The sequence below is a fragment of the Tenebrio molitor genome, chromosome 2, assembly GCF_963966145.1.
Source record: "Tenebrio molitor chromosome 2, icTenMoli1.1, whole genome shotgun sequence".
NCBI lineage: Eukaryota > Metazoa > Arthropoda > Insecta > Coleoptera > Tenebrionidae > Tenebrio > Tenebrio molitor.
This window is the reverse complement of record NC_091047.1, coordinates 32,302,354-32,327,998: the sequence shown is the minus strand read 5'-3', so window position 1 is coordinate 32,327,998 and position 25,645 is coordinate 32,302,354. Positions and strand designations below refer to the sequence as shown.

At 35.9% G+C, this 25,645-nt stretch overlaps 2 protein-coding genes across 2 annotated transcripts; one reads left to right on the top strand and one right to left on the bottom strand.

Moving 5' to 3' along the window:
• The first annotated feature begins 2,308 nt into the window (after positions 1-2,308).
• On the top strand, positions 2,309-6,896 carry LOC138124091 (sperm-specific sodium:proton exchanger-like). Its single transcript, XM_069039022.1, has 12 exons — positions 2,309-2,611; positions 2,684-2,915; positions 2,961-3,263; positions 3,339-4,453; positions 4,505-4,845; positions 4,893-5,392; positions 5,442-5,690; positions 5,737-6,010; positions 6,057-6,305; positions 6,351-6,489; positions 6,539-6,712; positions 6,765-6,896. The coding sequence occupies exons 1-12, from the start codon at positions 2,444-2,446 to the stop codon at positions 6,825-6,827; spliced, it is 3,807 nt and encodes a 1,268-aa protein (XP_068895123.1). The 5' UTR covers positions 2,309-2,443; the 3' UTR covers positions 6,828-6,896.
• A 2,287-nt stretch (positions 6,897-9,183) lies between these two features.
• On the bottom strand, positions 9,184-10,949 carry LOC138124590 (uncharacterized). Its single transcript, XM_069039680.1, has one exon. It carries the CDS (start codon positions 10,889-10,891, stop codon positions 9,662-9,664), a length of 1,230 nt encoding a protein of 409 aa, XP_068895781.1. The 5' UTR covers positions 10,892-10,949; the 3' UTR covers positions 9,184-9,661.
• Between the last annotated feature and the right edge of the window lie 14,696 nt (positions 10,950-25,645).

Here is a 25,645-nt window from a genome sequence, read left to right as displayed (position 1 = left end):
TTGCTTCACCAAGTTCGTGTTTGTCGTACCCCTAAGGTCAGCTACTAGTTCCGCTCTCCAGGAAAATGTGGAGTGTATTTTTCTAGCCGTAGGCGCGCCTGCGTTAATGATATGCGACAACGGAAAACAGTATGTCGGCAAAGCTTTACGGAGACTCGTAGAGTCGTACGACTGTACTGTGAGATTACATTCAATCCGAATTATCATCCGCAAGCGAACCCCACAGAACGTATTAATAGGGTAGTCAAAACGGCAATTCGTTCGTATCTAGACAATCATTCGCATCGCGATTGGGATTTGAATCTCCACAAGATCGCTTTTGCTATTAATACGGCTGTGCATGAAGTCACAGGGTTTAGTCCAGCGTATCTTACTTTTGGTCGAACGTTATACGCGTCCGGAAAACTGCATAAGAGGCTCCAACCCATTTCGGTTGACGCCGAGATCTCTTTCGGATCTAGAGATGCGCTCAACGAGCATCTGCAAGACTTAGCCAACGTATATGACCGTGTCAAGAAACGCTTGGATCAAGCTTACGTTACCAGCGCGAAGCGATACAATTTGCGGACTCGACCATTAACTCTGTGGGAAGGACAGGTCGTATGGAAAAAAAATTATGTACTCTCGAAAGGAGGAGAACACTTCGCGGCGGGACTAGCGCCAAAATTCGTGAAATGTATCGTCCGTCGGCAAATTACTCCGAACGTATACGAGTTAGAGGATTTCGCCTCTCAAAATAGCCTAGGATCGTGGCACGTTAAGGACCTCAAAGTAGCCAACGAGCCCGATGAGGCCGCATAAACTGGATTTGACATTTTGTTTTTTTTTCTCCGATGGTATCTTCAGGCCGCCATCGTTTTAGCAAGCTACGGCTATACAGTGCACTCTTTTTTTTGGTTTTTCTTCTTGAGTAGTGCGAGGCTTCACGTCGTGCTACTCCTTTTTTTGGTAACGGGGAGGTGATACGGTTGTGAAACTTCATCGCTCATTTTTGAGTATGTCTGTGAACGTTCGGGCCATCCGTTTCCATAAGGCCAATGGGATGACGTTTTTGACAAGTACGGCACTTGCGTGGTCGGTACCGGAAGGCGCCACCGGGCATTCCTTGTTGGGTGATCGGTACTAGTTTTGCCGAGACAACCCGTGTGCTGCTCCTCCGAGTCTACCCCACGTTCCCTGGAAACCCGACCTTTGTGGTGAAAGCCGTGTTGGAGTGTTCCCGGGCTGAGTGTCGTCGTCGTTTCCTTCGTTGGACGGATTTGGACGTGGTTCTCTGGACTCGCTAGAACCGAACACGCGTAAGCGGATCAGCCACGAGGTTATCAGCAGCTAGGAAGAAAAAAACCCGAACAGACCGCCTTTTTCTTGCCGTATCGTTCACTGTGTTGCCCATTTTTTTTTCGGTCGGAGGTTATCCTCTTGTTTCAGGTTTGACGTCTGCAGCGGAGTCATCTTCATCGCCGGGACTCCTAGAGGACAGTGCACACTGGACCATCGCGGAGCTCTGCCGGGATTCATCGACCCCTGTGAGGTAGGTCACCGTCTGAAGGAGTAACTTCCGACATCCTTTCGTCTGGCGGCGAACGACATCCTTTCGTGTGGCGGCGAACGACATCTTTTGGTGTGGCGAATGACACCCCCCATTGGCTCGCGAGTGTGCGCTTGGTGTGCCGTATTTATCCCATTTTTTTTGCTTTTCTTGTTAAGGACTCTCACGCATCCACAGGCCACCAGCCTTGATGTAAATTTAATTTAATTTAATTTAAGTTTCTATTTTCTTTTTTTTTCTTATCTTCCATTTAATTCACTTTGGTCAGAATCATTTTTTCTTCCTTTTGTGTTTTTTTTTAATAAAGGCTGAATGTTCTCCAGGGACACATAAATTTAATTAATCCCACCCCCCGAACCCCGACCTTCTCGGCTTGAGCTAGTCCGCGGTCAAAAGTGGCGTAACACGAAAATGGATGGAGTTTACTATTACATTTCGCGACATAAGATTGCGAGATTTGGACATGAATGCTTGACCATGGCCAGGGGGGCTTTATTTGAAGTCATTCGCAAAGTTGCGTGGGCGCAAATCAGCAACATGCGAATGGTATTGTGAACGGTCGCTTAGCGATATGCGCAATACCATTCGCATGTTGCTGATTTGCGCACACGCAACTTTGCGAATGACTTCAAATAAAGCCCCGCTACTCCATTAAACCTATGATTAATTAATCATAGGTTTAATGGAGCTGGCCGTGGCATAACCCGAAAGGTTTATTTACAGTTTTGTTCAACTTTTGTTTCTCATTTGTCCAGGAATTTTGTCAAAACATTTTGAACAAGTAGCCTTGAATTTTGTAACCTCGGTAATGGGTCAATATCGATAGCTGTGATCGATAGTTTTAATAATATAGTTGATCAGTCATCATCGTATATCTTACTCAAGAGCGCAAATATGCTGAAGAAAATCTCCGTGGTGGTGTTGTTTATGGCGATGCTTTTGAGTGAGGCGTCTTGTGACGAAGACCACAATGCATTTCACGAACCTGGCCAACATTATTTCAAGTATCTATTTTTCTTTGGTGGAACCTTGTTTGTTGTCATTATTCGTTATGTGGTCACGGTAAGTATAATCGCAAGAAACTTGTTTCGTCCCTAAATCCGGTTGATTCAACGCTTAGCACACTTTTCGTAGAGATTCGAGATTCCCATCCCCTACGCCATCTTCGTCATGATCATCGGAATATGCTGGGGTATCGCGGCCTGTTACAGCAACTGGATGACAAACATAATGGCTGTGGCACATTTGTCCGTTTTAAACATTCGCTACGTCTACTTCCCTGTCATCATCTTCATGACAGCGTTTTGCCTCGACGTGCACGCCTTTTTCAAGTCACTACCACAGATTTTGATCATATCCATCCCAAGTGAGTTCCATACTAGCCATTACGTCTTATTAGAAGCTCGAGTAGTCTGTTTTCTTAGCGTCAGTATTTGCGGCATGCTCATGAGACTGGTGATTGACACGAAATGGTCCTTCATAGATGCTTTATTTTTCGGAGCCATGTCCAGTTGTATCTATCCGCTAGAAGTGGTGAGGTGTCTCAAAGAGACCAGCATACAAACCAAACATGTGACGATTCTACTGGAGGGGGAAACTCTGGTGTCCGCCTGTTTGTCGCTCTTTTTCTTCAGACAACTCTGCATGTATTATACAAGTTGGGCGGTGCACTGGTACCAGATCGTAATGAGCTTGGTGCGTGAGATTTTTGGGGGTAAGTTGCGACATCGGCAAGTAAAATGTCAAATGAATTCGGTTAAATTTCAAATATTCAATGACAATGTGTCAGGTATATTCACGGGCTACCTATTTGGTCTCTTCGGAGTCTTCATGATGAAATTCAGCTACAACGAGGCAACCACCTTGATGTTGCTGACTATAGTGATGTGCTATTCGAGCTACTTCTTCATAGATTGGTTTATGAAAGCAGGAACCGTAGGTTGCGCCGTAGTTGGCATTATGATGGGCATCGAGCGCGCCTCCCTTTCCAAAGAAATCGAAAAATCCGTAACAGGTCTATGGATGGTCATTAGTTACATTATGAATGGCATCTTCTTCCTTCTTATTGGCGCCATAGCCCCCACGTACCTAAAAAATCACTTCCGTTTCAGCGACTACATCCTGATCTTTGTCAATTATCTTATGGCTAACATGACGCGATTTCTCAGCTTCTTTCTCTTCTCGCCGATCCTGAGTAGACTGGGCTACGGCATGTCCTTCACTAACATGGTGATATGCGTGTGGGGCGGCTTGAAGAACCCTATTAGTATCAACCAGGGCCTCGTTCTGTCCCAAGCCCAGTTATTGGAGGGCGAGGAGTTGTTCAAGATACGCTTGTTCGTCATGCACAACATCGCCCTTTACATATTGCTGATATTTATCAATGGGTCTCTCGTTCCTACGTTGCTGAAGGTATTGGGATTATCGGAGATTTCGATTTCGAGGCAATTCAACATGAACAACTGCATGAAGTACATTTATGAGGCCAGAGCAAGAACAATTGCGATCCTAAAGATGGACAGATTTCTCTCAGATGCCAACTGGCCTCTAGTACTACACACAACCGCCTTGAAACACCCTTACAAGAAGACCGCAGCCATCGGTAACATACAGAATAACGAAGAAGAAGAAGAAGAACATATTTTAGGGTACAGGTTCACGTTTTGTCCAGATTGCCAAAAAGAAGTACTCAACGAACCTACGCCCAAAGAAACGAAAGAGATGACTAAGGAAGCCAAGTTGCGTATACTCAAACTGAAAAAAACTTCATACTCTCGACAGTTCGAAAACGGAATGATATCGAAGGAGGGAATAAGAATAATGCACCAAGCCGTAGAAATTGCGATGGACAGTGAAGACTTGGTCATCGAACTTGATGGTCTTTTCAAATTGTTCGACAAAGAGGTAGCCGCCTGTTTTTTTTGGCACTCGTCTCGAATAACTTTTTTTTTATAGGGTTGCTTTTACCGCTGCTTGCGGAACCGTATTCAACACCTTATCAAAAACAAGACTGACAGAATCAAGCCGCCAAGAAAACCGTGGAGATTGTGGTGTTACCGAGTTGTGACCCACAACGTTTTCTCCATATGCATGAACGTCGTAGTTCTCTTCAACATGATCCAAGTGGTCTACCATGTCGGCACTGCAACAAAGAGGAAAAAGTTCTACATGACGTACTACCTCATGGTCACCTGTAATCTGTTCTTCTTCACTTTGTATCTTATCGAATTTTGGCTCAAAGTGTTTGCATACTCCTGGATCTACATCTGCAAGCACGGAATTCCGACTTACTTCAAGTAAGCTTTTGCCACAATCGACGACCTCTAATAATCAACACTTGTAGATCGTATTGGAACATCTTAGAATTTATCATTTTGTCCTACTCGTTCGTTTGTCTGGTCGTCAATATTGTCCGTTGGGTGATCACTCCTTTAACAGAGCTGTACTATTTCGACACCACCTTGAATCTCCTTTTAGCGTTGAGAATTTGCAAGGTCTTGACTCACTGCAAATTTTATGATGCGTGGAAGGCGTTGCCCGCTGTCATTCTCAAATACCTAAATGCCAAAGTCGACAGACACAGAGCTTTGGCGTACGAATTGGGTAAAAGCTACATCGCTGGAGAGGAAGAAATCTTGGAAAATATCCACCAGACCGTTGACAATGACAAGATCAGGGAAGTTATCAAAACCAAAATCGAAACTGATCGACTTGCTGTCACGAAAAGGTTAGGAATAGCGCAAAAGGAGTCGCCGTGTGTCGCCACAACTGTCAAGACAAAGTTAGCGATGAGGACGGTTTTGAACAGCATGAAAGACGACATCTACGAGCTGAAAGTATCAGGTAGGTGTCCACTGTTTTAAATTTAGTTAAATACCAAATTTTTTCGCAGGCTGGGTCGACGACGTCGAGTATTATAAACTATTAAAATCGTTGCTCGAGAGGTACAAACACATCAGTACGATCAAGACGATTCTGCCGACCGCTCCGAAGCTCATATTTCGAGAGGTGCCCTATATGGGGGACAATGATGAACTGATCGAGTTTTTGTATTCCAATGTTTCAACCAAGAAGTTCGATCCAGGTGAAGTGGTTTACGCCGAGGGCGAATTAGTCGAAGGGATATATATCTTGATCACAGGTAGGTACTTCCGATAGTTGTTTTATCACACTAACATTGTCCAAAGGAATGTTTTTGGTATCTTACACGCCGAAAGAACCGGTCATCGACAAATTGAAAGATTTCGGCGCTCTGCCAGTCGTCGACTATCTATGCTCCCCCACATACGAGGAAGCAATGTACGAGTACGTTGTGCCGGGGAACACTATCGGCGAGTTGGCTACTTTGACTGAAAGACCGTACAACGGAGTTATCACTGCTGAGACTCACAGTCAAGTTTACATTATGAACCGCGATATACTCAAAAAAGCAATGGAGATGGATTCGGATCCTGTGAACGGGTCAGTTGCGGAATCTTTCACATCTTTCTCTAAAACAAAATTTCAGATTCGAGTGCAGAATCTGGAAATACATAGGCTTCAGAAAAGCTGTAACTGTTATGATGAACGCTCCCGCCTATCGCTCGAGCACCAAAGATAAAATAAAATACGTTCTCGAGCGTTCTTTCATGCCGAACTTGTCGAACTACAAGATCTTCGTTGTGAACGAAATGATGGAGGATCTTATTTTAGTCGAAGGGCTGGTGGTTGACTTCAACACCAGAGATATATACACAGGGCCGTGCTACATCCCCCGGTTTGTACAAAAAGTTGTTTTGACATTGTAAAAACGTTGTTGCAGAGCTGTGCAAAAGCTACTCCTGCCTAAGAGCAGTTTTGTCAACATAACCGTAACGACAGAGAGCAAATTGATGATAATTCCTGCTCGAGATTTTAATGAGTATGAGATAATGGTGAACGAGGAGCAAATATGCGAACTTGTAAGATTGGTTTGTGTTAACATTTTTAGGAAGTTAATGTTGGGTTTAGGTGGATTATGGTTCTGCAAAATGTCTACAACATCTCATTCAAGAGAGGTCGTCGCTTACTTCTAAAGGTTCTAAAGGTTCAAGGCAAAAGAAGTTAGTGCTAGCTAATATTACCAAACAGTTAAAGAAGAAGGTGCTTTCGGGTGAAATTTCCAATAAAAGTAGAATCACTTTTGTGAGTGTGATTGCATTTCAAATTTTTTTGTCATGACTCATTATTGTTGCAGATGAGTTCGAAGTCGTCCAGAGGTTCCACATTACAGTCAACGCACTCAAAAATAAATAGCTAATTTTTTTATTTTAGATTAGTTACTTATATTGTTTTCATTTAAATAATAAATCAAGACTTTTTTGCACAACCTGTATATAATGAGCAACTTTACTCCCTGATTGCATGGAGTAAAGTGGCAGTTTTTCCCCCTTGGGCAAAAAAGTATAGCTAATTCAACCTTTTATGATACATACAACGTGATCAAGAATGACTGAATCTGTTGGTAACAATGAAAATTTGAATGATTTTGGTACCACTGTAATCTAAACGCATTTCCGGTTGTCAGCTTTGACAGAGTTGACAGGCGAATTTGACGTTTACCATCAAAGGGTCATTTTTGTAATAGCATAAACCATGGATTTATTAGTATAATTTGTTTCAAAATCAAAAATCCACCAACACTCGAAAATACAACCGACAACGTCGCCAACTTTTGTTTTTAGTATGTTTGAAAGTGTCAGAAAAACGTAGGGTTATGAAATAAAACTGTTGACAGTCGTTTTGGTCGTATTTAGTTCATCGTGTTTTTTAAATTCTTCGAAGCACTTAATGAACGCTCGCTTCAATTTAGCGGTTAAAAGATTTCTTGTTTTTCGAGGAATTTTTATAATTTAATATTTGTGACACACTGAAAGTCAAATTTTGGCGGAAGGTTGGGCCAACCCAGAAAAATGAAACTTATTCTAGGGATTTTTTTTTTCTACCAACATAATTCGACAGGTGGTGGATTTTTGATTTAGAAACAGATTATACTAATAAATCCATGGGATAAACCACCGCCGTCTTGATGATTGACATATTTTACTATACATCTGCCTGGGCGAAGCTTTAGTGCCTGTGATCTCTACGGCGCCACTTTAGGGGGGAATGTCACTAATTAATCATAACCTCACAAACAAATGTAATGAATTCAGTGAAGTTGTCAAAGTGCAATGTCAAGAGTCTCACAGTTTAAAACTAACTTTAATAACAAAAATTTTATTAATTTAGTTGATGCTATGTAGTTCTGTTTGGTGTTTCTGATTTTTAGTCAAATTGAAACTGTATATTCCTTGATGGTAATGAAGGTAGAAAACGTTTAGAAAAATATTTAGGGTGCACAGCTTTTTAGTTATGAATTAATCAAATTGACCAATAGAGCTCGATCTAATTTTCCCTTTATGAGAAAATTGAGTATACTCCGTACTCTGGTAGATTGCACGTTTTTTGACAGAAGACAGACACAGAAACCGGTTTGGCGGGAATTAATCTGCAGGGATACAATGGTTTTCTACATAACGTGAAACAATTGAGATGGAGAGTTTAGTATTTTTCACTGCTTTATGTTTTGGAACTAGAATTTAAAAACGTGCAATCTATCACCGTACGGAGTATACCTTCCCTCAATTGCCAAGCAACGTATAATTCGATGAATAATAACTCGTATCCCACCTCCACCCGGCGGCACGGCAATTTTGCCGGAGTACATACACTATTACCCTATTACGGATAATACTAACGTGTGATTAAAAAAAAACGTTCATCAAAGTATGCCATGGAAGACAAAGATAGATATGACAGGCATGTCGTAGCTTGCGTCAATTCTGACAGATTTAAGATTGTGAATCTTATAGGTTATTAATTTATTATTAGGGAGTTTGCGGTAGCGCATTTTCTGTTACGTTATACGAGAATTTTACCGTATAACAAAATACAGAGTGTCCCCAAAAAAGAAGACGAGTCCATAACTCCGTTATTTATCGGAAGATTTTAATTATCTGTACACCAAATTAAATGATTGTTAATAGGCTACAAAATGGCCTAATAAATTCAAGTATAGCCCCATGGACTTCAAGGGTAAACTGTCAAAAAAAAATTTTTCAAATGGGATTACATATTTTTTTTAGTAATTCTGATAGAGATTTTTATTCTGAAAATAACAGTGTATCACATGGATACACTTAAATACCAAAAATTCACAAAAAAAAAATGTAAAAAAACACTACTATCGTCTATGTTCCATTTTGCGCTAAAGATTGGGGGCATATCTGCGCAATCCCACATATTATTATTTGTCATTTGAAGAGTACAGGGGAAAAACAAGGAATGTCACATTTCATACATTCTGTGAAAAACAAGATTTTAAGTTTAAATTGTGTATTGTATGAATACTACTTAGCAGTTTGGTTCCATTTTTTACATCAAATTGCCTTAATATGTTTTCAGCAGCGCCACATAAGAATTTTTAAGGCAGCATGAACGAAAGCCTATTTTTTAATATTTTGATCAACTGAGGTAAGGAAAAAAAGGTCAAAAACGAGGAATGTCATTTATTGTAATGAATATGTATATATTTTGTTTAATCTTCCTATCCTAAGATTTATTCATGTGGCAGGCTGTCAAAGTAGATGCGTCCCTCTGGACCGCAAAATTGTTTTAAATCTTGTAAGTTAGCATACTTTATTGCTGAGAGTGGCAACAAATCTGGGAAACATATGTTAGAATGGCAAAAGTGTATTGAAAAAAAATACCTTGGTAAGCTTGCGGTGGATAATAAAATTCGTTATCATTAAGCTTACGCTCATTGTCTGTTGCTCTTTTTGTTATCACACTAGATTCTTTTTCACCGTGGTATGACGAGCGATGAATTAACATTCGAGGACGAGTGGCTTCAGCTGCAATTTCCCTAAGTTCCTGGATTTTAAAAGGACACTTAACCACATAACGAAGGTCGCTATTTAATAACGAAGACCAATTTCTAACCATGTTTTGATTAACTTCGATCACAATAAAGGCTTCAGGTTTTACTCTAGACGTTTTCAACAAAGAAAACCACTCAGAAGGCGTTTCCATTTTTGTCTTAAGATTAACAAGTCAAAATTTTTTATCGCATTCCATATACGAGTGTCCTCGTATTGGAAATGTAATCTTCACGGAATTAAATCTTTTACGATGATGAACTAAATAGTGGATAAATTTGAAAACTAAATAATTTTTGTTTTGGCCACCGGCTGAATCGCAGAATATCTCAAAATGATTAACTCTTTCATCTAAAATATTGTAAGCGAAGTGATATAAAAAGGAAACTACATCGTTGGATCCTTTTTTTGCCACAGTTTCTGGATATGTATAAAAAGCAGATCTGCCTGTCGATAAGATATGGATGTTAAAACTATACATACTCAACTGGCGTTTATAATAAACATCATTAGTAGTAATGTTTGGTAAGGGAACATTCTTTTGGAAGTCCATTGCAATAGCCTCATATTCTATGTTAGATTTTGCTTTTGCTTTAGCATTTCTCTTCCGGTTATAAAATTCCTGAGCCTTCTTTTTATGGATGTCATTAAGGACTGTTAACTTTCGTTTTTCTGTTTCAGAAGTTTCTGTTCGTTGTTCTAGAGCTTTCATCTCCGCAAGAAACTTGTCACAAATGCTACAAGTGTCGCTACGCGGATATCCAAATGAAATATTAAATTTCTTGAAGGCAGTGCGATAGGTTTCATAAGAAATAGTGACATCGGAGTTAGCTTCCTTGAACATATTAAACATTTTTGTCACGTTAAGTTCTTCTGGCAAATAAATTTTCGATGTTTTTTCCATGCTGTAATGACTAGTTCGTCCTTTAAATGATTTTACATGAGCATCAATTTTATTCAAAGTCTGCTGTGATATCTTTCGAGGTCTGTTTTTATGCGTACCTCGTGCATCTTGAGGAGATTGTCCAGTAGATTTCAGAGATTTTTGAATATATTCAATTTTACCTCTAGTGACACCATATATTGAGGCAAATGCCTTTGCACAAACTGGAACTTCCACCATCTTCTCATTGCGTTTAACTCTTACCCTATATCGATATGAAGCATCGTGAAGCGCAGCTCTGTCCTCATCTTGCCTCGGTCTTCTTGGCCGAATATTATTTACCGTTATTAAAGAAGTCAAGTGACTGTTTTGTTCATTATTGTTACACAGTAAATTAAATCTGCTTAAGAGAAAACTTCTTTCTGTTTCAGACACCTGTTGAAAACACTTCAATCGCTTGCAGTTGCAATCGTCTCCCGTTTCGTGAGATTGTAATTTCAGTTTTTTGCATACCGATGTCATTCTTCCTAAGCAAGGTTTTCGTTTTTCTGGTGTTTGAGAAGTCTCATCTCTTTCATTATTAGACTGTATCAAAAGCAGCATGCAAAATCGCAACTTCAAAATATAACACGACTTACCATTTTTAATCTAGATTACTGTTATCACCACTAATGACTAACACTAACCAAAAAACGACTCAAACCACAAGCAAGAACAAGCACAGAACAGAACAAGATCAAACTGGAAACAAAAGAATTATGAATCACTACTGACGGCAACACATGCGATAGCGTTGACATTCCTTGTTTTTATCTGGGAGCGCGCTGACATTCCTCCTTATTTCCCTGTATCGGTTATTAAGAAACGTAATAATACATTGACATTTGGTTTTTTTCCCTTGAATAGACACCGCAGCAAGGCCTCCTAGATCAAAAGAGACAAAGCGTCAATTAACCAGGCCCGTCGCATATTTAGTTCAAGGCATTATTTTTGTTTTCTAGAGTGCGCCACAGTAAGGAGCCTTACTGGTTGCCTACAATCAATTTCAACTGGTGACATTGGTGACCGAGTCCACACAGTCCATACCTCGATACCTCAGTCATATGAATTAAATATTCATTACTTTTTATAAAACAAAAAAAAAATCTGCTTACAGCCTTTAAAATAAAATACCATTAATTAACAATCAATTTAATTTTAACAGTTTTCTTTTTTTAGTATTGATAGATTTTTTTTTAATATTTTGAGTGTGTAAATTACAAAAATTTATCAATACAGGGGGAATTAATTTTTTCATTATTGTATCGCAAACTATACCATAATGAACACTACATTGAAATACAGGATTATGAAGCAAATATGAACTCAAAACGTTTTTTAAAATAAAATCAACATTTTCTTTTGGAAGACTGGGAAGGATTTCTATCATAATATCCACCACAAATTCTATTAGGCCTACAAATCTTTCGTTGGGATAGTTCAATTTTCCTCGGTCTTGATTATAAATTAATTCTAGCAAAGGGCTCGTTTTTTCAGGAGAGGTGTTCCGTAACGTTGATAAGCACAATTCACAATTGTTCACAGATTCTGCAACTTTCATTATAAGATAACCACATAAAAAAGCTGTAGCTGCCGATTCCATTTTAAAACTATTAATTTCAAAACCATCATGTACAAATACAGATAATTTTTCAAGTTTTTCAATAACAATTTCGTTCAAAGTAATAACAATTTCAGTGTCATTTGAATTTCGAGGTATTACCAGTTTTGCATTACTAATGTATTCAGTGTTAGATATTATGTTGCTGTTGTTTACGATTTTTATCAAACCGCTTTTCAAAATCTGTCGAAGTGCATGTTCAGCTGCCTTACAATCTGTGAGGTCATTTGAACCACCGCGGAGTCGAACGTTAGAAAATATTGATTCTACAGCGTCGGAACTGAAATTTCTTGTTAAAACATAAAAAAAAATTAGGTCACTAATTAAATATTTGATACATAGATACGTGCTCTTCGCAGTAAAAATTAACGCTTCAGCAGTTTCTTTTGTTAAGCCTTGTATACCTGCTTCAGCTGAAGTGGACTGAACATCATTTATATAATGTGGGAATTCTTCATTTAACCAAAGAAGACGTACATCTTCAATGTTAGTATATGGAGCAGTATTAACATCCCTTTGATGAATGTGTTGTTTTATTGCTAACATCATGGATTTGAAAAAAACTTATACATATTTTCCATATATTTCACCGTTGCAGAACAATCCTTGAAATAAGCGAATTCTTCTCCACCATGATGAGCAATATATCGTAGAGCCGCAGTAACTGGCGGTGAAAAAATTTGAACTGCTAAACGTACTTTCATTTTTTCTAAATTAGATGGATACATATGTTTTTTCGTTAAATATCGAACTGGTTTAATTATTAACTTTTCTTGAATTCCTAATAGTTATTTCAGATAATTTGCTGTAATAATTCCATCTGATGAAGCCATATCATGATCCAAAAATAAATTTCTACCATTTTTAAGTGCATGACAATAATCGAAACTCATAAAGAATTTAAGTCCAGGATTATAAGGATGAGCAATAACATTTTGAAGCATTCCATTTCCAAAATGCTTGAACAGGGCAACGTGATTTTTATGGTTATCTCCCACGATTCTAATAACTTTAAATCTACAATCAGCTAGTAAGTTTAAAACATCTAATGTTAATTTATACAACTCTTTACTATTTAGTTGCCTGTGGAAGTAATAACTTGCTGGTATAACGTACTTTGTTGAAAGTCCATGAACTACATAACAAAGAAGTTGATTTGCAATAACCGGTTTAGTTCCAATTTTGTTAGATGATTTATTAGTGACTGTCTCTAATCCAAATATACGATGTTCTGCTTTTGAATAATAAACAGATTCCCTGATTGCCATATCATCCACTACCAAAGAACACACTTTTTCCGGGGCATTCAAATTTTTAATTTCGCATATAAGACGATTCCGAATTAAGTCTTCATTTCCAATGCCAAAATATTTTTTCAATGTTGTTTTGCAAGGTAGTTTAAATAGTGAATTCCTGGGAAACTCATAACCCTTTGGAGAACAAAATCGCCATGCAATGGACTGACGAATGGTCATTTCTGACCATCTTGGATTTTTTTTATTATAGTTTTTAATTTGATCTAATATTAATATTGCCCGCGGATTCATATTGTTGGCATCTGTTATAATTTGTTGCATAGTACATTGCCATTTTGAGCTTTCATGATTTTTCTCTTTTTTAATTTTTAGCTCTTCTTTCAAGCGATTGCACCGAATTTGTAAACGTTTGCATTTTTGTGCCAAACAATGCTTTGTGTAATAGAGATCTTTTATTTCCGAAGACGTCGTGTTAGTTTGAGTACCCACATCACAAAAATTTTGATATTCCTCGTCTAAATTTTCATAATAAGTTAAATTGTTAGAAACATCATCAACTTCATAATTGATGTGCTAAAAATGTTATTACAAGATGGTAAGATTATATCTAATAATATATTAAATATACTTTGAATATGGAAGGTATTGCTCAAGAAATTAACATGCGCCGTTTGGTTGTGGTCAGAAAGCTATCTGTTGAAAAATGTTCACCACAGACGACAGAACTTTCAGTAAAACATTCAACATCTGTTGAAAAACAAAACGAAATGGGCGTTTTACTAAAAAAAAAAATCATAGAGATTGTACTACCAGCATGATTGATTAAAGCTTCTTTCCATTGTAAATTCAGTTCTAAATTCGCGGGAAAACAGTGAAACGAAGTTTTTTTTGTTAATCCTATAGTTATACTATAGTCAATAACGCAACATTTTTTAATTTGCGGCATTTTGTTGTGCTTTCGTATCCCACCTCCACCCGGCGGCACGGCAATTTTGCCGGAGTACATACACTATTACGGATAATACTATCAAGTAATAGTGCAGTGCTTATCAACATAATTACCGGCGTCTCGCCTCCACATTTTGACTTTTTTGTGTTTTATGTTCTGTGTCAATGTTAAGGAATTTCCTCACGATGTGACATGAGTATAATAATATACCTTTTTGAATTTCAACCACCAATGTGTTCTCTAAGTCCAAAATTTTTAAATTTTTAAAAAAAGATTGCGGTACTATTCCTGTTGCTGAAATTATAAATGGTAAAATCGAAATTTTTTCTAAACACCAAAGATTTCTCATAGCAACGGATAGTTCTAAATATTTATTAATTTTTGTATTATATGTCTGTGTTATATTGTGCGAATTTGGAACAGCAACATTTTGTCATTGTTGCCAACAGCTTCAGTCCTTGTTGATCACTCTGTATTATTGGTATAAAGAAAACTATAAAACAACATACGGCCGATATGGATATAACAGACTCGGTTGATTATAAAATCTCGGCTCTGCCTCGATTTTACAATATCTCAAACTCGTCTGTTATACAGGGTGATGAAAAAAAAGTGCCCGTGCTAACCTGCACGTTATAAAGTATTTTTAACTAAACACGAATTCGAAATCCAAAATTAAATTTGTCCACTCTTCGCCAAGCTATAAGATTTCCTTTTTAGACAATAGAAATCTATATGATTAACCGTTTACTAATAATTTTATTGTTGAAGTCTAGATTTTGGTCGAGTTGATAATGTTCTTAAGTAAAAAATGCAAAAAGTCTATCGGAACCAACGTTATTAAAGATGTTAGAGTACCATTTCTTTGGTCCAAAGAAAATTCGTCAATGTTACAACATTGCAAAGCTCCTAAGATACAGAAACATGTAATTTTTGAAAACGATAGCAACAATAATTCAATTTTTAATGTTAATGGTTTTGTCAAATTCAATCTGTCAATTTTCCAAAAAGTCTGAAAAATGGCATACAATTTTAACGAATATGTAGACATGTTACTCTGCTTGGGTGCATCAAATGATAACGCATCTGAAGCAGCAAGAGACTATGCAATACTGTACCCTCAACGACGTCATCCAGATGCTAAGGTAATAAGAAGATTGATGCAGCGATTAAGAGAAAACGGCCAAATAATGCCTCTTTATGTAAATCGTGGAAGACCTCGTGAAGTTCGAACACCAGCTTTGGAGGAAGCTATTTTGGAAGCAATTAAAAATGCGCTAGGACGAAGTATACGAGGATTGGGGCGAGAGTTTCACGTAGACTATCGCACGGTACAAGGTATCCTGGCTGACGAACATTATCATCCTTATCACTATGTTAAAGTGCAAGCTCTTCGTCTAGGTGATTATCCCCTCAGAGTAGAATTTTGTGAATGGCTACTTGGACGTCACAGAATCGATCCTAGGTTTATTCAAAACATTTTATGGACAGATGAATCACATTTTTCTCAAGACGGCATTTTTAATCAACATAATAATCATATCTGGGCAACTGAAAATCCTTTCGCTGTGCATCCTTGTGCACATCAGCACCGCTTCGGAATTAATTTGTGGGCTGGGGTCATTGACAATAACCTCGTAGGACCTTTTACGCTACCTGCCAGAGTGAATGCAGAAAATTTTCTACAATTTTTACAAAATGACTTTCAAGTTTTGCTTGAAAATTTGCTCCTTGCAATTTTGAGGCAAATGTGGCTACAAATGGATGGTGCCCCTCCACAGTTTGGTAGGATAGTACGGGATTGGTGTGACGAGACTTATCCAAATAGATGGATTGGTAGAGGTGGCGCGATTGCTTGGCCCCTCCGGTCACCTGACCTTAATCCTTGTGATTTCTTCCTCTGGGGTCACCTACAAAATTTTGTATATGCTGCGCCGATTGCTAACTTAGAGGAATTAACAGAAAGAATCAACGCAGCAGTTAATACCATAAATGTTCCTATGCTTCAAAGGGTTCAAGAGAACATTGTTCGAACAGCAGCATTGTGAATTGAAGTTGGTGGGAGAAATTTCGAACAGCTATTATAAGATTTAATTGAAACATTTACCTTTTTGTTCAATTTATTGTAAATTAAAATTTTGTTTCATATCCACATGACAGCTTTATTTTTATGCAGGTGACAGAATCTGTCATCAGCATTGGTTTCTTAGATAAGGCGAAGCACGTGAATATAATATTTTTTAGAAAAAAAAGTGCAATATTGCCAATTTGTACTGTTAGGAAAGCTGTTTAATTTTTAAAAGAATGTTTTTAGAGCATTTTTGTGTTGATTTTCACAATACTTGACAGAAAAGGACATTTAAGTTTCAGTCGTGGGCACTTTTTTTTCATTACCCTGTATAATTAAAATCCTCCGATAAATAAGGGAGTTATGGACTCGTCTTTTTTTTTGGGGACACTCTGTATAACGTAAATTGCAGAAAACAGATGTGCGGTTAACAAAAAAAAAATTAATAACGTATAAAATAACAGTTGATGACAGATTCTTAGAATGACAGAATTAGAATGTCAAATCGAACAAGATGACGAAAATTATTTTATTTTATATATTGTGGTACAAAGGGCTCTTGAGGAAAGAAAAAGACTCTATTTACTGACTACAGATGTGTCTTTGCGTTCAAAATTTTGTTGCTCAATGTGAGACACTGGCACATCAGATTCTACGGTGACTTCAATAACATTAGCTTCAATACCATTTCCAGTACATTGTGCATGAAATAACAATGACTGCAAATGCTGGATCTACCTACAAAGTATCAAACTTAGAACATCTACCTATTTTATACCAAAATTCGCTTATTTGACACAGATCGTACAGCGTCTTCTTTGTTCAATAATACTTGGTAGGTATGTTTTCTAAGACTCCTGTTATTATTTTCGAACAATTCTGCAACTTGCACAATATTTTTTATTAACTATGAAACTATGAAAATATTTGACATTAATATGAAATTGGGTATACTGTCACTTTGTCATAATGGAATATTTTCGGATTGGCTCACTTATTTTCAGAAATAGTGTAAGGAAATTCGGTATACGGTATAAATTCTGTATGAGTTTGACGTTATAAAACATAACGACAATTTTTATAACGAAAAATGCGCTACCGCAAACTCTTTATTGTAAAATTTGAACGTTATGGCTTTCACCGACCACCAAAAACGCTGCATGTTGGAAATTTATTTTAGAAACGGCATAAAAATGGATGGGCAGTGAGTTTATTCAACACGTAATGCTCTTGAAGATTTCCAGGAAACTTTTGCAGAAGTGATCGTGTATTTTGATTGATTTAACAGAGAAGTACATCGTCTTGTGCATTTTACAAAGAAACTGGAAGTGTAGGACGTAAAGAAGGTAATGGGAGACCAAAGGTGGGAAATGAAGAAAACAGTGAAACAGTACAAGTAATTGAGGAACAGCCAAATAGAAATAGTTCAATTTACAATTCAATCTGTCCTATGGGCTATACCACTTGTCAGCGTATTCTGAAACAAGATCAAGATCATTTACATCCTTATCATCCACAACTAGTCCATGAAGTACTTCCAAATGATCGACTTTGAACACAACAATAATTCTGTTAGTGGTTTATGGAGAATTTTCATAACAATAGTGCAATATGTAGTGGAAAAAACATTCTTCAGTGTTGAATCGTGTTTTAATGAAAGTTTATGACAACCACCTTATTAGTTTAAATATGCCACATAAGTGGCCTCCCACGTTTTGTGATCTAACCCCATGTGACTTCTTTTTGTAGCCATACATTAAAAATTCAATTTTCAGTGCACCTGTGGTTGATATGGATGATCTTCGGCTAACAAACTTGAATGAATCAATAATTTGCTGTGGATGTTGGAAAATGTTGTTGACACCATTAAAAAAAAGTTAGGTTATGCATGCGTGAACCCGTGAACGTGATGGTCACATAACACATCATCTAAATTTTATTTATTAATGTTATTAATAATTATTTTTAAATCAATGAAGTACATTTGTTTCCATAAAAAAGCCCTTTTATTAAATTAAAATCTGTTTTTTTTAACTACCTACCGAGTTCTGAGTAGTTCAAAATTCAAGAATGCGTTCGTAGTTCGGGTCCCTAAACAAAGTTCGAACGTTATGATTAGACATACGTAATTTTTTTCATGGCACACTTTGATGACAGGTTTTTTGAATCACAGGATATCAAGTAATAGTGCAGTGCTTATCAACATAAAGTCCATTCAAAAATCAAAAAACCACCACCTGTTGCTTTAGGTTGGTAAAATTTAAAAAACCCTAGGTAGATATTTTTTCATACTATGTTGGTAACTATAAATTATGACATTTATTTGATTCAAAATAAAATTCAATTACTTTGAATTTCGTTCATATTGTTTTATTAGCAGCACGTTTCATTTATTTATTGATTCTTATTATTTTTACTTAAACATGCCCGGAAAAACAAGACACTTAATAAACATTTAACCTCGAAATTACAAGTCTCACCAAATTTTACTCTAGACAGGGTTGCCGGAAGTAATTATCGAGGAAAATGGGACGTTGGTGGTTTTTTGATTTGTGAATGGACTTTAATTACCGGCGTCTTGCCTCCACATTTTGACTTTTTTGTGTTTTATGTTCTGTGTCAATGTTAAGGAATTTCCTCACGATGTGACATGAGTATAATAATATACCTTTTTGAATTTCAACCACCAATGTGTTCTCTAAGTCCAAAATTTTTAAATTTTTAAAAAGAGATTGCGGTACTATTCCTGTTGCTGAAATTATAAATGGTAAAATCGAAATTTTTTCTAAACACCAAAGATTTCTCATAGCAACGAAGAGTTCTAAATATTTATTAATTTTTGTATTATACAGTTGTGGACAAAATGAAGTGGGACAAGTCTTGATGCAGATTTTCGCTCAATTTTAGTTGATTGCAACGGGTGCTAAATCTGAAGTTTTAAATTTGACACTTGTCAAAAAAAAAAAAAATCAAAAACGATCATGGTTCGCATTAGCAATTTAGTCAAATTGGGAATAATTTCTAAAGCTGAGGACGGTTGGTCCATAAGGCGGATTGCTCTCAGGTACAATATTATTAAAAATTCCGTCTTCAATATTTTAAAAAAGTGGAGACAACAAGGAACAATAAATGCAAATCCTGGGGCAGGACGAAGAAGGGCTTCTAATCAAGAGCAAGATGCTTTATTAATCCAGACAATAAGAGAACATCCTTTTTACTCCGTTGTGGACGCTGTGGGAGAAGCCAACTTCCCAGGATCGGCTCGTACTGCTCGAAGACGGGTAAAAGAAACAGACCTACGTTGTCGTTCAGCGGCGAAAAAAATACTTCTTACACAGCAACACAAAGAACGTCGAGTTGGATTTGCTTTAGAGTACATGGCAGTTGATGAAACCTTTTGGGATAATATTATTTTTACTGATGAGAAGACTTTCCAGTCAACACGTAATGGTCCCATTCGTGTTTATCGTCCCGCTAATAGCAGATTCCAAGGAAGATATGTAAATCGTGTAGATAGTAATAGATTTACTGTAAATATGTGGGCTTGGTTATCAGCACGTGGCCCCGGTGTTTTATGGCATATTGATACAAGATTGAACAGTTCAGAATATATTTCAATTTTAAATAATATAATGTTGCCCTCTGTGTCGCTGTTATATCCTGATCAGTTTTTATTTCAGCAGGATAATTGTCCTGTCCATACGGCACATATTGTGCAAGACTGCTTCAGACAAAATAATATTCATATCGTTGATTGGCCTAGCCGCAGCCCCGACCTAAACCCTATCGAAAACGTCTGGGGGCTACTCGTAAAAAAAATACAAAGGCAAAATCTCAGACCCCGAAATGTAGAAGAAATGTTAGAAATTCTTCATAATACATGGGAAACTATTGGAGACGATTATTGTATTCTCAATTTGGTTGTAGGTCGTAAAATTTTATTGCATATTATGAGCGATTAACGGGCACAATGGTTGGGTTTAAAAAGGTTGGGAAGCGGTGCGTGCCGTTTGCCGTACAATGCAAATATACAAAATGTACAATACAACCCTGCTTAAAATATTACCTGCTAGTGGTAAACTAGGATTTATAAGCCCCGCAAGATCTTTAACTTAAAGTACCATAAAATTTTACGACCTACAACCAAATGGAAAACACAGTACTGCTTGAATTTATGCCATTCTATGCCCCGAAGATTAGCAGAAGTTGTTAATCGCAACGGTGCAATGACAAAATATTAATTATTGTTAAGTTTGAAAATTATTATTAAATAAATGTATTTAGTTTAGTTTAAATTATTTTCATTGCATGAAGTATTTAAGAGCAGGGGAATAATAAACTCCCAACTTATCATGGGTACTTACAAATTCGATTTTAATTTTTTATTTGAAAACCAATTAAATTTTAGATTTATTCAACATATCCTTAATTTCACAATCATGTGAATATAACTGATCTCCTAGAGAAAATGATACGAACGAGTAAAATTTGTCGATTTGTCCTACTTTATTTTGTCCACAACTGTAAAGTTGCACTAAGTGAGGGCCAACCGTAGGCCAACACTAACAAGGAAAAACGGAATTAATATGATAATAATATGCAACACAAAATACATAATAAACTATAAATATTTTAATACTAACCATAGAAAGAGTAAACTTTCAGACAGACTGTATAATCCTAGAAATTCTACGTTTATACCTGAAAGGACCGTTACCTCCCCCCTTGCAATTGTAAATTTAGTTTAAGCCTCTCCACCTTTTTACCAACATTCGAGATCTGTACCTCAACCAGCACACTTCGAACGGAGTGAGCTGATAAAACGTTAATAAATTGTTATACTCACTATCCCACCTCCACCCGGCGGCACGGTAATTTTGCCGGAGTACATACACTATTACGGATATTACTATCAAGTAATAGTGCAGTGCTTATCAACATAATTACCGGCGTCTCGCCTCCGCATTTTGATTTTGTTGTGTATTATGTTCTGTGTCAATGTTAAGGAAATTCCTCACGATGTGACATGAGTATAATAATATACCTTTTTGAATTTCAACTACCAATGTGTTATCTAAATCCAGAATTTTTAAATTTTTAAAAAGAGATTGCGGTACTATTCCCGTTGCTGAAATTACAAGTGGTAAAATCGAATTTTTTTCTAAACACCAAAGATTTCTCATAGCAACGGACAGCTCTAAATATTTATTAATTTTTGTGTTATATGTCTGTGTTATATTATGTGAATTTGGAACAGCTATATCTAAAAGATATGCTTGCTTTTGTTGTTTATTTAAAATTATAATGTCTGGTCTGTTATGCTTAATATGAATGTCAGTTAAAATTGTTCTATCAAAATATAACTTGTAACTGTCATTTTCCAAACAACTTTCTGGTGTATAACTATAATGTGGTTGTGTATTCTTTAATAAATTGAATTTAACAGCTAAATTCATGTGTATAATTTTAGCGAATATATCGTGACGTTTTTTATATTCGCTTTGAGCCAAAACGGTGCAAGAAGAAATGATGTGTTCAATCGTTTCCCCTTCAGTTCCGCAAATCCTACATTTATCAATTATCGATTGTATACCGCATATGTGTTTTTTATAATTTCTTGTATTTATAACACGATCTTGTATTGCAAATATAAAACCCTCCGTCTCAGGGTGAATATTTGATTTCTTAAGCCATGCATGAGAGGCCTGAATATTAACTTCTGGTTGTTCCAGTTCTTTAAAGTATCTCCCATGTAAAGACTTCTGTTTTATATTTGCTATAGTGTCAGGCATATTTGGCTTAACAATATCTGAAATTATATTATCACTTAAATTTAAAGGTGTGTAGCCTTTATCGGCTGAAACCAAAGCATTAAAAAAGGTGTTATCACGAGCTCTATTGAGAAAATAATTTTTTAGTGAAGCAATTTGATTTTTTAGCAGTACTTCTAGATTTGAAAAACCCCTACCACCGTTTTCGCGTGGTAAATTAAATCTTTCAATAGCAGATTTAGGATGGTGTTTACTAAATTTGGTAAAAAGAACTCTAGTTTTAATGTTTATGTTCTGTAAATTAGTTTTGGACCATTTTATAACACCGAAAGAATAGGTCAGTAATGGAACAGCATATGTATTAACTGCTTTAATTAAATTATTACCGTTTAATTTTGATTTTAAAATAGATTTAATTCTTAAATAAAATTGCTTTTCTAAATTTTCTTTTATAATTGAATGTTGAATATGATTTGATTGATTAATACCTAAATATTTATAAAATTCTCCTTTATTTAAATTTTTAATGATTTCTCCTTCTTGAGTTATATATTCTAAATGTTCGTAATGACCGCGACATATTGATTGCATTTTACACTTATCAATACCAAAACTCATTCCAATATCATTTGAGAAATTTTCAGTTATTGTTAGTAAAGATAAAATGTGATTCTTTTTTGATGCATAAAGTTTTATGTCATCCATATAAAGAAGGTGATTTAATTTGGATAGTGTGGTATTATTAAGTCTAATATTGAAACCATATCCAGTGCTATTTAATAGATTTGTCAAAGGATTAATGGCTAGACAAAACCATAAAGGACTTAAAGAATCTCCTTGATAAATTCCCCGTTTAATTTGAATAGGCTCGGATTTTAATTTAGTATTGTTTATTGATAAATTTAAAGTAGTTCTCCAAAATGTCATAACATGAGATAAAAAGTTAATCAAATCCAAATTAATTTTATAAATTTTAAGAATTTTAATTAACCATGAATGTGGTACTGAATCATAGGCTTTTTTGTAGTCTATGAATGCGGTATAAATATTTCTATTATTTTTTCTAGCTTGTTCCATTATTACCGTATCTATTATGAGTTGTTCTTTACAACCAAAACACTCTTTAATACAACCTTTTTGTTCTTCATTAAGTATATTTAATTTTTGACAATGGTGGTAAATTATAACTTTAATGCAAGATGTCATAATTTTATAAATTGTAGGCAGACATGTGATTGGCCTATATTTTGATGGATTCTTAGTATCGGAATCTTTTGGTTTCAGATATGTTATACCATGGGCCAAAAACTCTGGGAATGTGTTAGGTTCCCTAATAAATCCGTTAAAGTGATCAAGTAAGCATTTATGAATACAAGTAAATTTTTTTAACCAAAAGTTATGAATTTGGTCACCTCCAGGGGATTTCCAATTATGTGAACTATTAATATTTTTAACTAAAATTTCAAGGCTAATTTGAATATGATGTCGATTATTACTATCTGGTATATCATTTTCTAAATGAGGAATCCATTCTGCCTGATTATTAAATTGAACTTCATTTGACCATATGTTTGACCAGAATTCTTTAATTTCGTTTATATTTGGTGTACCATTATTAGTTTGAGTTTTATTATCTGTTAAATTTTTGTAAAACAACTTCTCATTATTTCTAAATAGTTTGTTTTCAAATTTGCGTTGTTTATTATTTTTATATCTTTTGAGTCGTTTAGAATAAATATTTAACTTCTGTAATAAAGTGTCTTTGATTTCTATTAATGTTTTATTATATTCATTATATTTTAAACAATGTATTCGGTTGTTATTTAAAATGGATTGAATACAATTATTTAGATGATTAGAATTTATACCCTTTAAATATTGAGTTATTCTACCTAAATCTCGTCTGATATTATTAATACGTTTATTTAGTCTTTGTTCCCATTTTGGTAATTCTTTCGCTTTTATATTATTTGTCTGGCCAATTTCTTTTGATCCATTTAATCTGATAATTGTTAAAGCTCCACTATATATAATACTGTGTAATTTTTTAAAACTTGTGGTGTTATTTACAAATTTAGGTTATTATTATTAACAAGTCTTTATTCAAAAACATTCGACCTCACCGGGTCAAACACAGACTTACATTAGCGAAAAAACATTGTCCCACTTCATTTTGTCCACAACTGTATGTCTGTGTTATATTGTGTGAATTTGGAACAGCTATATCTAAAAGATATGCTTGCTTTTGTTGTTTATTTAAAATAATAATGTCTGGTCTGTTATGCTGAGTGTGAATGTCAGTTAAAACTGTCCGATCAAAATATAATTTGTAATTGTCATTTTGTAAACAACTTTCTGGTTTATAAATGTAATGTGGTTGTGTATCCTTTAATAAATTGAATTTAACTGCTAAATTCATGTGTATAATTTTTGCGAATATATCATGACGTTTTTTATATTCGCTTTGAGCCAAAACGGTGCAAGAAGAAATACAATTATTTTCAATATTTATCTGGTCAACTTGTCGAAACAGACGTCAAAAGTGACAGCTAGTTTTGAAATAACCAAAAATGGGATAATTTCGCCAAAGGCAGGTGAACAAATGTATAAAATCTAAATCAGGGAACGCAAGAAGTTTCTTCTTTCGGCAATGAATGAAATATGCCAATATGGTTTGTTATGAGTGAAAATTTCCAGAGCAATTGTAACCTTGAGGGGTATGGGAAATTGAGGGGAGGGATATGATGAATTGAACCTTTGTTGATGGAACGTAAAATGGCGACGTAGCGCCAAGTGAGTAATACTTATTACTACCTTAATAATCTTAGTAAAAAGTGAAATATGCAGGGCCTGTGAAGTGAATCGGAATCACAAGAAATTTATCCTGACTCCTGTGCATACACTCTGCATCTGTAACATATTAGCGCAGCTACACGAGCGGGATTCGTCATCGTCGAAATGAAAGAAAAGACTTAGTTACATTCTTGACATTGCAAAAAAAGCTGGAGTTACACGTAGGTTTTGAACAACAGATCAAGCATAGTGGCAGTTCTGAAAGAAAGAAGACAAAACTGGATTGAACAAACCTATTTATTTTAGCATCATTATTATTAAAAATTTAAGATCAAATTTTATAACTAAACGATGTAGAATGCAACAAATGAAATAAGAAACATGCAAAATAAAAAGAATAATTTATAACAAGTGTTCAAAAGGACCACCTTTCATCTGAAGGAATAGGCGAGCTCGTTTTATTAAATTTTCCCTTGCCAAATATACTTCTTCTACCGTCGTCATCAAAGGACTGAAGAACAGCATCTTCAGTCTCTGGCGTTCTAACTACTCGCGGGGGACTACCTACCAATTTCTTGTCAGGTAGGCACCAAGGACCCAGGTGGCAAACGACACAAATGGGTCGCACGTGGGTTTGTGATATTTTCGCCATGTTTTACAAAATCCACAATTATCTCTACCATCCCCATGTATTACGCTTTTAACATTTATAAGCTTGCGAAGGAGCGTAAGGCAGCTTGGTTCTAGCTTTACAAATTTTATAAAATCGTACGGATGAC